Here is a 16,589-nt window from a genome sequence, read left to right on the forward strand (position 1 = left end):
TTGTAAGCAAAACTAGCCCCAAAGAATTCCTCTGCAAACTCCGACCGACGTCTAAGAGTTCGTCGGTTGAAGGAAGCACAGGCTGAACAGGCCGAGATGTCGTGGTCTGGGCCTAGGCAGGGGAGGCAGTAAGAGTGGAAATCCTTATGAGGTATTTGTTTCCCACAAGTTAAACAATTATTAACTTTATCTGACATCGGCTGAGGCAAGAAAGAGTCCCCAACGGGGTACTTAGCTTTTTCCAAGTCTTGGTAGCTGAATCACAGGAGCTGGCCGACCGGCACTTGCGAACTGCTTCTGCTTCGGGCACCACGCGGCAAGAAAGACTGAGGAAAATGGCGTCGGCTGATGCTTTTATACCCCAGACGCTCTGACGTCAGGGAAAGTGCGACATCAGCCGAGGCCAGACCCAGACTTTGGAATCCGGCCGACCGAAGGGCTGCCTGAGGCAGGACAACCCATATGTGATGACTGCAGATGCATCCTTGAAGGACATCTATACTAAAGGTCCCAGAACTGACAGCCGAGCCATGGGCCTGGGTATGCAAATGAATTTGAAGGAGCCAAAGACAACAGAGATGACCCCGGCGCCTAGGTGAGTTCCACCATCAGCACCGAGGTAGCTGGTACCAGGAACGTCAAAGTGGAGGGCTCCAACCCTTGAAAGGAGGTTGAAGGGGGATAAACTAGTGGAGTCCTTGGAGAGTAAGCCTCTGCTCTGGGAAGAAGAGAGGTCTGCTAAGCTGTGGGAATACCCCTGGTTGCCAAAAGCTGGTCTACCAATCTAACTACATCCAATTCAGATAAACTCCTGGAAGAACGGATCAACATTCCTGAAGAGGACTCTGGCCTGTCCACAAAGGGGCTGGGGAATTGACCCAAAAATGGGTCCACAGAAGGGAAATATCTAGTCCTGGGAAGTATTATTAGTTCAACTTTAGGCACCATTGGTTGCTGTGCAGAAGAAGAAGCCGATACCGAATGAAAAGAACGTGATGCTGTTGCAGAAACTACTGTCTGTACCGAAGAGGTCTTAGGCACCGAAACAGTAGTCGGTGCTGAGGTAATCTGTTTTGGTTCCATAACAGTCAGTATTGAAGTCGGTGCTGATTCTGTCAGTTTAGGTACTCTGGCTTTCGGTTCCGTGGAGGCAGATGGAACCTGCGGTTTATGAGACTTTACCTCATGTGTCGATGGTGAGGTCAGCACAGAATGGTTTTTATTTTTTGTGTCTGGCTTTGAGAATTAGAAGACTCTGTCTTAGAGAGGACTTCACTAAAAGAACATTTCAACAAGCCTTTCAGGATGAGTTTGTTACGTCTCTCCACTAAAGTATGGGCACTAAAGCCCAGACAAATTATACATGTAATGTCCATATGTGGATCACCCAAACAGCATATGCAAGACAGATGCCCATTTGAATTGGGCATTTTTCTGCCACAGTCCTGACACTGCTTGAAACCGGATGTCCCTTTTTGTTTCTCTGCCATATCGAGTTCACACACACACACACACACACACACACATACACGTAAACAGGCATAAAGGAGAAAGAAAATAAAAAAAGGCCTTTTTTTAGGTTAAGATCTACCAGCAATGGTATTCCAGAAATACCCAAAGGGTAATAAGAGTGAAAGGAAGAAAGATACCAACAATGGTATCCAAAGATTACCGACAGTAAAAAGGAGAAAGGGAGGGAAGGCCTGTTTTACCAACAATGGTAAACTAGGATTACAGTACGGTAAAGGGGGTGGGGAGAATACAGCAAAAAACAGTCAAACACTCACAAAGAAAGGCGAGACTATCAGAGAGGAAATGCAAGTAACTTAAAGCCAAAAAAAAAAAAACGCTAAAAAAGCACGAAATAAAGAACCGAATAAGCACTTAGCTGAGAGTATTGGTTGACGCATCCAATTTTCAGAGCGGCAAACAAGATCTAAGGTAATGGGAAGAGGGGTGTTGTGGGTAGAGCCTTAGCTCGAGAAGTTTTGGCTGGTGCAAGCTATGAATAACAGCCAAGTCGGTTCCGAAAGGTTTGAACTGAACCCATCAGTCAAGAATGAATGAAGATTTACAACATCAGATTCTTAGTTTTTCCTGATTAATCTTGCAACCTGAATTGTCCCCATACCTTTCTATAATATCTCATAACTTTCCCCAAGTTTTTTCTACACCTTGATAACGTTATTAAAATATCATCTGCAGAAAACCTTTCTTTGTCCAGGCATTTATATCCTTTTATTGCAGACCTTCTAATAATCTCTGCCAACAGCCTTATATACAATGAAAAATAAAACAAAGGAAAGAGGGGAATAACCCTGCCCAGCTCCTCTCTTTATTTGTATACAACTTGAAATCCAGGGCCTTACTTTCACCTTAGCTTTAGCTCCTTTATACATTTTCTTTATCATTTCCATCCACTTAGTCAGAAACCCCCTGCTGCTAACCGTCTCTGATAAAAATCCCCAATCTACTCTGTCACATCCTTCTTCTGCATCTAATGACTCTTAATGCCAGCTCATTCTCCTTTTCATGTGCATCCTGCACCAGAAGAAGAGTCCTATCAAAATTATCTAACTCTTTCTTACAGCAACAAATTTTGCCTGGTTCCCATGTACTAATCTTGGTAAAATTTTTCCTGCCTAGTTGGCATGGATTAACATGAAGCACTTACAAACATGGTTTAACATATAAATAAGTGTATAGGAGCCATGCCATCTATGGTCTTTCCCTTCCTTATGTATTAACAAGATTATTACCTCTTTCTAAGAGTCTGGATTTGGTCCACCTTCTAAAATTGCAATAAACAATTCCAGCCATCTACCTACAAACCCTTCCTTCAGAATCTTCCACAGTTCAGTTGGTTGCCCATAACTTCCCGCCGATTTCCGATTTAGCAATTTTGCTCCAGGCAGCTAACACTTCTCTTTTTTTTATTTAATTCCCCAATTCCTGTCAATCACTAGTCTCTAGGGTTGCCACCTTTTCAAATGGCCAAAGTGGGACATTTTCAGGACACACTTCAGATTTTACAGGCAGACACATACCCACAGTCAGTACAAAGGATAGAACTTAACTTTTTTGCCTAAATGAAAGCTTATTCTTGTAGCAGTTTAGTTGCTTATTCTGTTTCTTGTAACATTTAGGTATTTTATATACAGAAATAACTATTTTATGCAACTATTACATGAAATATGGGACATAGTTATGTCCTACAATCTCAGGACATTTGCCATTTTTAATATTTTTGGTCAGGACACAACTGCCCAAAGAGGGACTGTCCCTCGCAAAGTGGGACAGGTGGTAACCCTACTAGTCTCCAGTTCCCTTAGGCTAGGCCACTCCCACCCTTCTAGCATGCCTCCTTTTCTTCCCTTTCCTGCCTCTCTGACCTTCCCTTTCCTGCCTCTCTGACCTCCCCTTCTCATATAATTCCTAACAGCACTTTCAGAATTCCTGGCTGCACCACTGTTTTTACACCTTACTTTTCAACACGGTAAGCATTCTTCTGTCAGAAATTACCCTGACATCCTGTGGCAGGTTGCTGCAACTCTTCTGATTCTAGTTTTGACTTCTTCACTCAAGACTTCCCTTCTGCTCATCCTCCCATACTAGATACTTGAAGCTGTTAACATATTCCACTATTTTCCTTTCTATCTCAATTTCCAGCTTCTTCGGATTTCCCCCATTTCCTGCCATGACAACTGTCTTGTCTGTACTCAATTTCAGATCACGTGCCTTCAGTTTTACATTCCATTCTCCTAATATTTGCTGAACTCATGTTCAGAGTCTACTTGTAATGTCACATCATCAGTATACATTTGATCTCTTCCCTTCCTGTTTGCAAATGTAGTCCATCACCAACATAAACAGCAGTAGGCTTAGAGCTAAATCCTGAAGCACATCCATTTCCAATGGGAACCCCTCTGCGATTCTGAACATTGTCTGCACTTGTGTCACTGGGTCCTTCTGCATAACCTGTACTAATTTGACTATAGTTCCAGAGACTTTGAACCATCACAGGACTGCCCAAATCAGCTTTCTTAGGACCCTGTCATATGCTTTCTCCATTTCTAACTTCTTCTCGAAGTCAAAAAATGCCCGTCTCTAGTTTCATCTCCACTATATGTCTCACTGCAAGCACCATGATGGTTGTGCTGCATCCTGACCTGAATCCAAACAGTTCATCTTAACAAAAAACATAAAACTTATCACTGCCCTAGTGTCCAGCAAGGGACCTCTGTTCTAGTAACAAATGTTTTCCACTCACAAGTAAGTTAACTAATGCTACAGTTAACTCGCTCTACTCCCAATTCATTGCTAAAGTCTGGAATAGTATCCCCACACAAATAAAACTCTCTGACAAACTCAAAAGTTTAAAACCACTGCTTAAACATCTTAACCAGTCCTGGTCCTGCACATGCTCATCACCAGGTTAAGACTTTGTGCACACCATAAGAAACTCTCCAAATATTCTCCTTAAACAGAATACTCTCAACCTCTTACTGAAATGACAAAACAATTTTTTTATATGCAACTGCGGCCAGCACAATCCACTAAGTTGCACATGGGCTTTCTCTTTAGTAACTTCTTCTTCTTCTTTCGGCTGCTCCCATTAGGGGTCGCCACAGCAGATCAACTGTTTCCATTTCCTCCTGTCCTCTGCATCTTGCTCTGTCACACCAACAACCTGCATATCCTCTCTCACCACATCCATAAACCTTATCTTGGGCCTTCCTCTTTTCCTGTTACCTGGCAGCTTCATCCTTAGCATCTTTTGCCCAATATACTCTGCATCCCTCCTCAGCACATGTCCAAACCAACATAATCTTGCCTCTCTGGCTTTGTCTCCAAACCTTTCAACCTGGGCTGACCCTCTAATATACTTATTCCTAATCCTGTCCATCCTCATCACACCCAGTGCAAATCTTAACATCTTCAACTCTGCCACGTCAAGCTATGACTCCTGCCTTTTTGTCAATGCCACTGTCTCCAACCCGTATAACATAGCTGGTCTCACTACCCTCTTGTAGACCTTCCCTTTCACTTTTACTCTCTGTAAAATCTTAGAATGTATAAATGTAACTACTGTATGTGTATAAATGTAACTAGAAATGTAACTGCTCTGTGTTTAACTGGAACTAAGTGTAACGCAATGTAAACAAATGGAGCTTTTCTCTCTGGGCCTCTGCTGAAAATGGGCATTACCCAGATGGAACTTCCCGGTAGTGAAAGACAAATTAATTAATTAATTACTTAAATACTTAATTAATTAATTAATTAATTAATTAATTAATTAAGCTCGCATCATGCTTTCCACTGCTCTGTGTATTTATTTATCAATCACCCTCTCTAGCACTTTCATGCATGACACTTATCTCTATGCTGCCCAAGGTTGTGAATGTCATTGCTTTTCTAAAGAAACATCTAAAAACCTGACTCTATTTATAATTTCTTACTTCCCTACTGTATTTAAAAATATGAGAAATTCCAGATTAAGTTAAAAGTATTTGTCAAATGAAATCATGTTTACATGCACATGTGCACATTAGTCTCTGTGAATACAAAGACATACATATATACATACATCTACATGCACATATTATGTACATACAAATACAAGCTTATGCTATTTTTTTTTCTTTTTTAACACGTACACTTTTAAGTAGTATACATACCTAGATCGTTTAGGGGTCAGATTATCATATTCCACCTGATGTTTAAGAGGGATCAATGGTCGAACAGCATCAAACAGTGGCAAACGATTTGGTGAATTAATCACAAGCTTTAAATCTCCTACAAGCACTGGTAAATTCATAGACCTTCACAAAGCAGAAAAAATATATATTTATTAATTACAGTACATTATATTTTTAATGTTAACAATTTCCATGTCCAATTAATTTCAATAAATGCACCCTTTAAGGAGATAATAGACACTGAAGACTACTAGGTTAATATTTTTCATAACTGGTTATTAATTACTGCATCTCAAACAACCTCAAACTTGAAAAGGTGTTGCATTAAACCTACACAGAGTTTACATGTGTGAGTTGGGATGCATAGTGAATAGCATCGCTAATTACATATTCAAGCCGCACACCACGTTTAAATGTAAACAAGTGTGGTTTTATGGCTGACAACAGCATTGCCAGCCAGGAAACCATGTAAAGCAACACAGACAGCAAATGTTTACGTTGGAGCACAGTAGGTTAGCGGGTTTGTGTAAAATGCCACAATGATCACCAGGTATTAACATATAATTATCAAACCTCTTAGTGCAAGAAATCTGGACAAAGTCCAACATAACTGGGGGACAATCACCCAGAAACATGGACAGATTTTATAAATTTGCTCTTTTTAAACTTAGGAATGTGCTAGAACAACAAGGTTTGTGTTAAGTTACATTTTCTGAAGGATCTGAACTTTGAAATTCAAATGTATGTAATTACTTAGTGACTTCAGTCCTGAGATCATCCCAGTGATGTGGCATAAAACCACACATTTTACAAGGAACATACTACAAGATACAAGGCAAAAATCTCAACATGCTGTGAAAATCTGTACATCTGAGAGCTATGATAGTTATGTATATGGTCAAAACACAATACAGGGCACTGCATAATGTGAAGAGTATTGTGAAATCCCATTCCAGGCATTCTGTACCAAAGTTGTGTAAAGGAACTATAAGGGTACATGGATTGCCATGTAAAATAACACACAGAGAAAGTGTGTATTGAGTAGGGACAAAAAGATGAATTGCAGGAATGTGCACAGGGAGAGAGAACAGGTAAAACAACATAATGTACAACAGATGAGGGCATGTCACTAAAAGACAGTTGATGCAGAAATATCAGTCACATATTAATAAGGTACAGTACAGACTGCACAGTGAAAATGTGTATTATGTGAATGTCACACAAGATGACATAATGGGGGAAAATGTCTGTGTGAGATGAGCAACCTTGCATGAACAATGCATAGGACATCTATCAGGGATCTTACATATAACTGGGGTAGGGAGCATATTGTGAAGCTGTGCAAACTGATTTGTCTGAATAGGAGTATAATCTCAGCAGAGGTCTCCAGCAAGTGGGACACAGGTAAAGGCTCATGTCCACCAGTAAAAGAAGCACACAATCATGGGCAACATCAGAATACCACCACCAATAATTCCATGTCTCTGACATAACATATGTGATTTACAGTAATCAGAGATGATTCTGCACAAACACACTTGTACAACTCTTATGACACATCCACACTCAATGTCCTGGCACTGTAACATCTGTTGGAGGTGTTAGGAGGAAAGTACAGTTGTGTACACTTACCATAAATGTAGATGTTCGAGTGTATTCACTGTTGCAGTCATCACATTTGGGTTATCCTTGCCAGGGTAGCCCTCGGCCGGCCCGAATACTACAGGCTTAGTATTTCTGCATTGGTTAGTGTCGCTTCAGGACTGACGTCAGGACGTCAGTAGTATAAAGTAATGTAGCAGATGCCATTACATCCGTTTTTCTTGTCCTATCAGGAGCCTCCAAGTGTGAGCCAGGTTATTCTGGAAGAACCCCACCAGTTGAAAGTAAATACCAAAATGTCCCTTGTAAGGAGAGAGAAGAGGGGGATGGAGGGAGGGAAACCAGGAATGCAACAGTGAATACACTCAAACACCTACATTTATGGTAAGTGTACACAACTGTACTATGTTCTTCGTGTTTCACTGCTGCAGTCATCACATTTGGGTTGATTCTCAAAGCTGAGGAAAAGAGTGGAGGCAGTCAAGGAGACTAAAGGCTGGCTAGGATGCCCTGCAAGATGGTAGTGGCAAAGCCTGCCCTGGATTTGGAGAAGATACGCCGGTGGTAATGTTTGGTGAAAGTGTGAACAGATGTCCAGGTGGCAGCCTCCAGGATGTCCCTGGTAGGGACTCCTCTGAGGAAAGCTACAGAGGTGGAGGCTGCTCTAGTGGAGTGAGTCCTGACCCCCTTAGGGGGAGGCTTTCCATGTTGCTTGTAACAGAAATGGATGCAGTGTGCTATCCACTTAGAAATTGTTTGGAGATGGCTTTGCCTTCTGCCCCTGCAGCAAAGCTAACCAGCAATTGATCAGACTTTCTGAATGATTTAGTCCTGTCTAGATAGAATCTGTGCTGTCTTTGCACATCTAGAGAGGGCAGGATCCTTTCCCCCTTGTTCTGTGGCTTAGAGAAAAGGGTGGACAAATGAAAGGATTGGTTGAGAGCCACACTGAACACCACTTTGGGCATGAAGGACGGGTTACTCCTGAGGGAAACCCTGTCAGCATGGAAAATGATGAAGGGCTCCACAGCCATGAGTGCTTGTAGCTCGGAGACCCTTCTGGCTGAAGTGATGGCCAAAAGAAAAGGTGTATTCTAGGAGAGACATTTTAACTCTGCTGAAGAAGCTGGTTCAAAGGGGGGGGGGGGCAGAGTGAGCTTTTCCAACATAAAGTTAAGGTCCCAAGCTGGGGTAGGTGCTCTTCTGGGTGGCCTCAAGTTGCTAGCCCCTCTTAGGGATTGTTTGATCAAAGGGTGTGAGAAAAGGGGCTGCTCAGTGAGGAAATGAGCTGAGATAGCAGAAGCATGAATTTTAATACAGGAAAAAGAGAGACCATTGTGTAGCAGGTCAGCTAGGTAATCCAGGATGAGAGGGAGGGAGGGCTGTGCAGTATCGGCTCCCTTAGCCTGAATCCAGGTGCCGAACCTTTTCCATTTGTCAGCATAAGACTTTCTAGTGCTAGGGTATCTGGCCTCACATATAACATCTAAAACCTGTTTACTGAGGTTGGTAGATTGATCAGTGGTTAGGTAATAAGCCAAGTTGCCAAATTGAGGGTCTGCAATTGGGGATGCATGAATTCTCCTTCCCTCTGGATCAGGAGGGTTGGGGTCTGACTGAGATGCCATGGTGGCAGTGGGACAGGCTGCACCAGCAGTGTGGTACCAGTGCTGGCGAGGCCAGTCTGGTGCAATAAGAATTGTCCTTGGTTTTTCCTCCCTTATTTTGAGCAGGACCCTAGTAATGAGAGGTACTGGAGGAAAGGCATAGACTGACCCAAGGGAAGGACAGGGCATCCACTTTCCAAGCCATGCAGTGATGCTCCCTGGTGCAGAATTTGCTGAGCTGATGGTTGGTGTGGGAGGCAAAGAGGTTGACCTTCAGGACGCCCCATTTCTGAGTTATTAGGGAAAAGGTTCTTTTGTCTAGCTGCCACTCATGTGGGTCTGGAAGATTTTTGCTTAAGTGATCTGCCAGAGAGTTTAAAGAACCTGACAGGAATCATGCTAACAAGTGTAGTTGCATGGCAGAGGCTGTGTGCCAAAGGGTCATGGCCAGCCTGCACAGAGGGTAGGAGTGAGTCCCTCCCTGCTTGTTGATATACCACATTACAGTGGTGTTGTCTGCTTTGATCAGGAGAGCCCCTGGGGAGAGAAGGGGCCTGAAAGCTGTCAGTGCATGCTGGGCAGCAAACATCTCTTTTTGGTTGATGTGCAGATGGATTTGCTGTGGGCTCCATTAGTCCTGTATGCACCTGATGTCCAGGTGTGCACCCCAGCCACAGTCTGATGCATCTGTGGTGAGGGTCAGGGCGGTGGGGGTTGGTGAGAAAAGAGTCCCTTGTTGTGGTAGCATGCTGCTGCCCACCAAACAAAATCTTTCCTGAGGCAAGGTATTATGGGTATACATTTCCAGGTCTTGGCAGTGTTGACACCAAAGGCTTTTTTAGGTACCATTAAAGTTTCCTCATATGCAGTCTGGCATATGGAATGAGAATGCAAGATGCCATGAACCCCAGAGCATGCAGGATTTTCCTTGTAAATAACAGGGGTCTGGTGGCTAGTTGAGAGAAGTAGGCTGTCAGGTAAGTTTGCTTTTCTGGTGTAAGGAATGCCATCTGGGATGCGGTGTCCAGGCTTGCTCCTAGGAATATAATCCTTTGGGTGGGTACCACTTTGGATTTCTTTTCGTTGACAGCGTACCCTAGGGAGGTCAGTAGGAACTTTACAAAGGCCAGGTGCTTGAGCAGCTTTTGCTGTCTGTTTGCCTGAATTAAGCAGTTATCCAAGTATGGGTAAATTTGGATATTCCTTTGTTTCCAAAAGGCAATGGCCAGAGCCAGATGTTTTGTGAAAACTCTGGGAGCACTAGATAAGCCAAAGGAAAGTGCAGAGAACTGAAAGTGCAAAGATCTTTCCCTGAAACATAGGTATTTCCTGCATGAATAACTGATAGGAATGTGGAGGTAGGCCTCTTTTAGCTCTAGGGTGGCCAGCCAAGCATCCTTGGAGAGCATGAGTAGTAGTTGCTGGAGGGTGAGCATTTTGAAATTTGGTATGACCACGAAGGTGTTCAGAATGGATAGATCAAGGATGGGGCACCAGGTACCCTCTTTTCTGGGTAGCAGAAAAAGTCTGTGGTAGAAACCTTGGCCTTTCTGTTCTGCAGGAACGTGCTATACTGCCCTTATAGAGAGCAGGGAAAGAAATTGCTTTTGCGCCTCTGCCCACGGGTTTGGAGGTAGATCTGGGAACCCTTTTGGGGTTGGAAGAGTGTGGATAGAAAATCTGTATCCCTGGGACACTATGTTGAGGACCCAGCGGTCGCTGGTAATAGTGGCCCAGGTGCTTGCGTGAAAGGAGAGTTTTCCTTCTAGGGGTAAGTGAAGGTGGGCAGATGGAGGGGGTGGTGGGGGAGAGTCATTGTGAGTTCTTACCATGAGGGGGAGGCTTAGAAAGTACAGTTGTGTACACTTACCATAAATGTAGATGTTCGAGTGTATTCACTGCTGTAGTCATTACATTTGGGTTATCCTGCTGGCAGGTTGCCCTCAGTCGGCATGAATTGCAAAGTCTTGGGTCCTGCATCGGTTGCTGTCACCTCTTCCCTGACATCAGATCGTCAGGGGTATAAAAGATGCAACTGACGCCATTTTATTCTGTTTTTCTTGCTCCAGATATCAGGTGCCCCCAAAAGGGTAGGCTAAAATTATGTAAGTAAAACATACATGCACCAAAAATAAGCTTTATCTTCACCTATAAGCAAATACACCACCTAGGTTGTATAGATTAGAGAAGTAAAGATAAGTTCCAGCAAAAATAAGGGGGATGGCGGGTGGGTAACCTGGACTGCAACAGTGAATACACTCGGACATCTACATTTATGGTAAGTGTACACAACTGTACTATGTTCTTCATGTTTCACTCTTGCAGTCATTACATTTGGGTTGAGTCCCAAAGCAATGTATGGGGGGCTGGAGCTAAACAGCATTAGGAGCGGCTATGAGGCCCTGCAAAACTGCAGTGGCAAAGCCTGCCCTAGATTTAGAGTAGAGAGGTAGACTGTAATGTTTTGTAAAGGTATGCACTGAACTCCAAGTAGCAGCCTCTAAAATGTCTTTGGTTGGTACTCCCCTGAGAAAGGCTGCAGAAGTGGCTGCAGCTATGGTTGAATGTAGCCTAATGCCCTTAGGCACTGGTTTGCCATGCTGTGAGTAGCAGAAACGAATGCAGTAACCTATCCACTTTGAAATAGTGTGCTTGGAGATAGCCTTTCCTTGTGATGCTGTGGCATATGCCACTAGTAATTGTTCTGTCTTTCTGAAAACTTTAGTTTTGTCCAAGTAGAATCTAAGTTGTCTGTGTACGTCCAAAGAATGCAGAATTTTCTCCCCCTTGTTCTGTGGATTTGGATAAAAAGTTGGCAAATGAATTGTTTGGTTAAGGGGTACACTGGATACCACCTTAGGCATAAATGTAGGGTTTGTTCTCAGAGAGACCCTGTCTGGATAAAAAAGGATAAAGGGTTCCACAGCCATAAGAGCCTGTAGCTCTGAAACTCGTCTTGCAGAAGTTATTGCTAGGAGCAGAGCTGTTTTCCAAGATAAGAACTTTATATCCGCAGTAGCAGCTGGCTCAAAAGGAGGTAAGCTGAGTTTTTCCAAGACATAATTGAGGTCCCATGCAGGTATTGGCGTTCTCCTTGGAGGCCTTAAGTTTTTGGCTCCTCTGAGGTACTGCCTTAATAAAGGATGAGAAAAGAGTGGTGGCTCTGTATTGTAATGAGCCGAAATGGCAGAGGTATGGACTTTAATTGATGAAAAAGATAGGCCTTTGTCCAGCATCTCAGTTAAGTATTGCAAAATCTGAGGAATATTTGGGACAGCTGTATCAGTTCCTTGAGCTTGGTTCCAAGCGCAAAATCTCTTCCATTTCCCAGCATAGGATTTTCTAGTACTAGGCCTTCTGGCTTCTAAAATGACATCCACACAGCTTTACTGAGGGGTGTGGTTTGTATGGCTACATTATCCGCAATGCTGCCAGGTTTAGGGACCTGAGTTGGCTGTGCAGAATCTGATTGTTTTGCTGGGACAGTAGATCAGGTATTTGAGGTAAGGTCCAGGCTGAGCATTGGGACAAGTTCCTTAAGATCGGATACCAGTACTGGTGTGGCCAGTCTGGGGCAATCAGAATGAATCATTTTTGGTTTCTCCTGCCTAACCTTTAGGAGTACCTTGGGGAGGAGAGACAGTGGAGGGAAGGCATATACTGATAGGTTTTTCCAGTTGAAAGATAAGGCGTCCACTTTCCAAGCTTGTCTGTGATAAGCCCTTGTGCAGAATCTTTTTAGTTGATTGTTTTGAGGGGAGGCAAATAGATCTATGTTCGGGAGTCCCCATTTCTTTGTTATCATGCAGAAGACTTGTGGATCCAGGTGCCACTCGTGGGGATCCATGAGGTTTCTGCTTAGTTCGTCTGCCAGAGTATTTTCCTTTCCTGGCAGGAATTGTGCCTGCAGGTGAACTTGGCAAGTAAATGCTGTGTCCCATAAATCCATGGCAAGTCTGTACAGGGGATAAGAATGAGTGCCTCCCTGCTTGTTTATGTACCACATCACCATGGTGTTGTCTGTCTTTATCAGTAGTTGTCCCGGATGAAGTAGGTCCTTGAAGGCTGTCAGAGCATTTTGAACAGCTAGCATCTCTTTTTGATTGATATGTAGATGCTTTTGGTTTGTGGACCAGGTGCCCTGAATGCCTCTTCCTGCCATGTGTGCCCCCCAGGCATAATCTGATGCATCCGTTGTTAGGCTCTGCCTGGCTGGGGGTAGTGAGAATGGCTGTCCCTTGTTTTGGTGACGAGCCTTTGCCCACCATCGAAACTCCTGTTGCAGGCAGGGAATTAGAGTAATCATCATTTCCAAACTGTGGCAATGTTGAGTCCAAACACTTTTTAGGTATTGAATTTTCCTCATATGCAGTCTTGCATATGGAATTAGTAAGATGCAGGATGCCATGAAGCCCAAAGCCTGCAGAATTTTTCTTGCAGATAACTGGGCCTTTGTTGTCATTTCCCTGAAATAGGTAGTCAGTTGCCTTTGTTTGTCTGGAGTGAGATAAGCCATCTGGGCAGTTGTATTTAAGTTTGCACCCAGGAATATTATCTCTTGAGAGGGTACTAGTTTTGATTTCTTTTTGTTGACTGTGTACCCTAGGCATGTTAAAAGTCTTATCACAAACGTCAGATGCTGTAGGAGAATGTCCTTGTTCTCTGCTTGTATGAGGCAGTCGTCCAAGTAAGGATATATTTGTATTCCTCTCTGTCTGCAGTAAGCAATTATTGGTGCCAGGCACTTTGTGAAGACCCTGGGTGCAGTAGATAAGCCAAAGGGCAGTGCAGAGAATTGGTAATGCTTTGAGCCAGCCTTGAATCTGAGGTATTTTCTGCAGGATTGTCTGATTGGGACATGCAGGTATGCCACTTTTAGGTCTAAAGTCACGAGTCAAGCCTTGCTGCCCAGCATGAACAGAAGCTGCTGTAAGGTCAACATCTTGAATTTTGGTATATCCAGGAAAGTGTTTAGAATAGACAGGTCCAGTATTGGTCTCCATGCTTTGTCCTTTCCGGGTACCAAGAATAGTCGAGTAAAATCCTTGTCCCTGCTCTTGCTGTGGCACTTGTTGAATAGCTCTCATGTCCATGAGAGCTGTGACTTGTTTTTGAGCGTCTGCCCACTGATTTTTTGGCAGGTCTGGCCAACCTTTTGCCCTTGGTAGGGTATGGAAATGAAACTTGTAGCCTTGTGACACTATGTCTAGAACCCATTTGTCCTGGGTTATAATGTGCCAGTTTTGAGAAAAAAGTGCTAGTTTTCCCCCTAAGGGTACTGCCAGAAGATAAGTACTTGGTGCAGGCAGGGGGAAGTCATTGGGACTGTTACCTGTATGATTGTGATTTGTCCTCTCCTACTTTGGAGGTAGAAGCACTCCACTGCATAGACCTGTAGGATCCTTGCGGCTGTGATCTGCCTCTAGGGCATCTGGATCTGCCCCTTTGAGGTCTGTCTGAGACTGGAAATGACCAATTCTTTGTAGGCCAGTGTCTGCTAAATCTAGGTGGCTGTACCTGTAAGAAATCCTTGACAGTTTGCATAGCTTTAGTTTTGTCCTCCATTTCCTTTAACACCTCTTCTGCCTTAACATCAAACAAGGTATCATGTTGTAAAGGAGCATCTAATGATTTTGCTTTAACATGGTCAGGCAGATTTTGTTCCTTTAACTAAGCATGCCTCCTAATGACAGAACCCGTAACAGCAGCCCTGCAGGAGGCCTCCAGAGAATCAAGCCCACATTGCAAAGTATGCTTTCCAACTTGTTCAGATGCATGCAATAAATCCTGCATTTCTTTGTTTTCTGCACATTCAGAATTTGCCATCATTTTCTGTTTAAGCAGTGTTGTGATATATTGCTGATATTTGAGCATATGAAACTGGCAATTTAAGGCCCTTATAGCCAAAGTAGCAGGTGTGTAAATCTTTTTTCCCCATCTATCCAGAGCCCTAGAATCCCTGTCAGAGGGGGTAGGGTTTTTTGCAGTAGAAGCCTTGACCACTTTTAGACCCTGAGAAATAGTTTCTGGGTCTGCAGCAGCGTTTTTGAAAAGGAATTTATGAGAGTCAGGGATCCTGTAGTATCTGTCCGGCTTAACAGGAGCTGCAGGTAAAGAGTCAGGGGTCAGACTAGACTCCGAGAACACATCATCTACAATGTCCAACACAGGTGGAATAGCTAGAGGCCTGTGTTGACGTAGTAAAAGGAAGTCTCTGAAAAGAGCAGTCCTCAGAAGGAGAAGCTGAAGGAATTGATTCTTCAGCATCAGAATCCTCATGGGGGGAAGAGAATATTCCTGATCAGAAGAGGAATCAGAAGAAATGGAAACCTGATCTGAAGATTCAAAGTCTGTCTCTTGTCTAGGCCTCTTATCAGGACGGGGATGGGAACTCTGATCAAGGTAATTAAGTCTTCGGCCATTTTGAGCATCTGTTTTTTGGGCATGGAGGCCTGTCCTTGTGGCTGGTGAACTTGTTTCTTTGTCTTTAAAGGTGTTTTAGTCTTTCTCTTTGAAGTCAGTTTAATATAACTGTTTAGGTCTGAATACACCCTCAGAAGCCGATGCCTGATCAGCGGCTCCGGACCCGTAATCTCCAAGGCTCCAATACCCTGAGTTTCCTGCGGCCTGGCCGACTCCACATGGGAGTCGGTAGCAGCCTGCAACTCTAAAGTAGCGGGTGTCAGGGGCTGCGAAAGCGCCTCACTGAGAACCGGTGAACTGGCAACTTACTTAGGAGAAGCTTTGTCGTCGGTTTTGGACCTCAGTTGCCTGTCTTTTTCTTTGTGTTTTTTGTGAACCCCGGTAGTCAGATGGCTATCCGACGACATTGTATTATTAAATCTTCACCCAAAATAGCTTAATGCAAAATTGTACCAATGCTTAATACTGCGTTGGTTAAATCTAGCACAGAAATGACAACTAGCAACGTCGTGGTCAGGGCCTAGGCAAGGAATACAGTAAGAATGAAAGTCCTTATGAGGTATTTGCTTCCCACAAGAAATACAATTATTAACTTTTTCTGACATCGGTCTGGAGCAAGAAAAAAGTTTCCCCAACAGGGTACTTAGCTTTTAATGAAGACTTCGGATCTGAAACCCGAACACGAAAATCTCAGGAGTCGGCCAACTGGCACTTGCGAACTGCTTCTGCTTCGGGCACCGCGTAGCAAGAAAGACTGAATAAAATGGCGTCGGCGGCATCTTTTATACCCCTGACGACCTGGCGTCAGGGAAGAGGCGACAGCAACCGACGCAGGACCCAAGACGTTGGAATTCAGGCCGAATGAAGGAAACCTGCCAGCAGGATAACCCAAATGTAATGACTGCAATAGTGAAACACGAAGAACATCTCCCTGTTTTTGAAGTGGAGGAATTACACTGTTTTGATCTCTGCATTCCCTGTAACTGCTGTCTGGGGGGGTCTGCTTCCACATGCTGTGGGCTGAACTGACCTGGTGGGAGCAGGAAAGGACCAGTGCTTGGAGGGGCAATACCTACTGAACCTGGGTGGCTCAACCTGTAAGAAATTCTTAACTGTCTGCATAGAATTTCTTCCAACTTTAAGACCTCCTCTGCCTTAGTACCAAAAAAGCTGTCTTTGTGCAAGGGTGCATCCAACAATTTAGATTTAACATGGCCTGGGAAGGGCTGGTCCTTAAGCCATGCATGCCTTTAAAAAA

At 43.8% G+C, this 16,589-nt stretch overlaps 1 protein-coding gene across 2 annotated transcripts in view; it reads right to left on the reverse strand.

Annotated features, from left to right (window-relative positions):
• The window catches only part of USH1C (USH1 protein network component harmonin), a 3,114,702-nt gene that overhangs the window by 2,493,019 nt on the left and 605,094 nt on the right, over positions 1-16,589 (reverse strand). For both annotated transcript variants that reach the window (XM_044082874.1, XM_044082873.1), the window contains exon 3: positions 5,679-5,822. In XM_044082874.1, the coding sequence (XP_043938809.1) occupies positions 5,679-5,822 (144 nt within the window). The remainder of the gene's footprint in view (positions 1-5,678; positions 5,823-16,589) is intronic.

The sequence above is a fragment of the Protopterus annectens genome, chromosome 9.part0 (genome assembly GCF_019279795.1).
Source record: "Protopterus annectens isolate FY-2018-M chromosome 9.part0, PAN1.0, whole genome shotgun sequence".
In the NCBI taxonomy this organism is placed as follows: Eukaryota; Metazoa; Chordata; order Ceratodontiformes; family Protopteridae; genus Protopterus; species Protopterus annectens.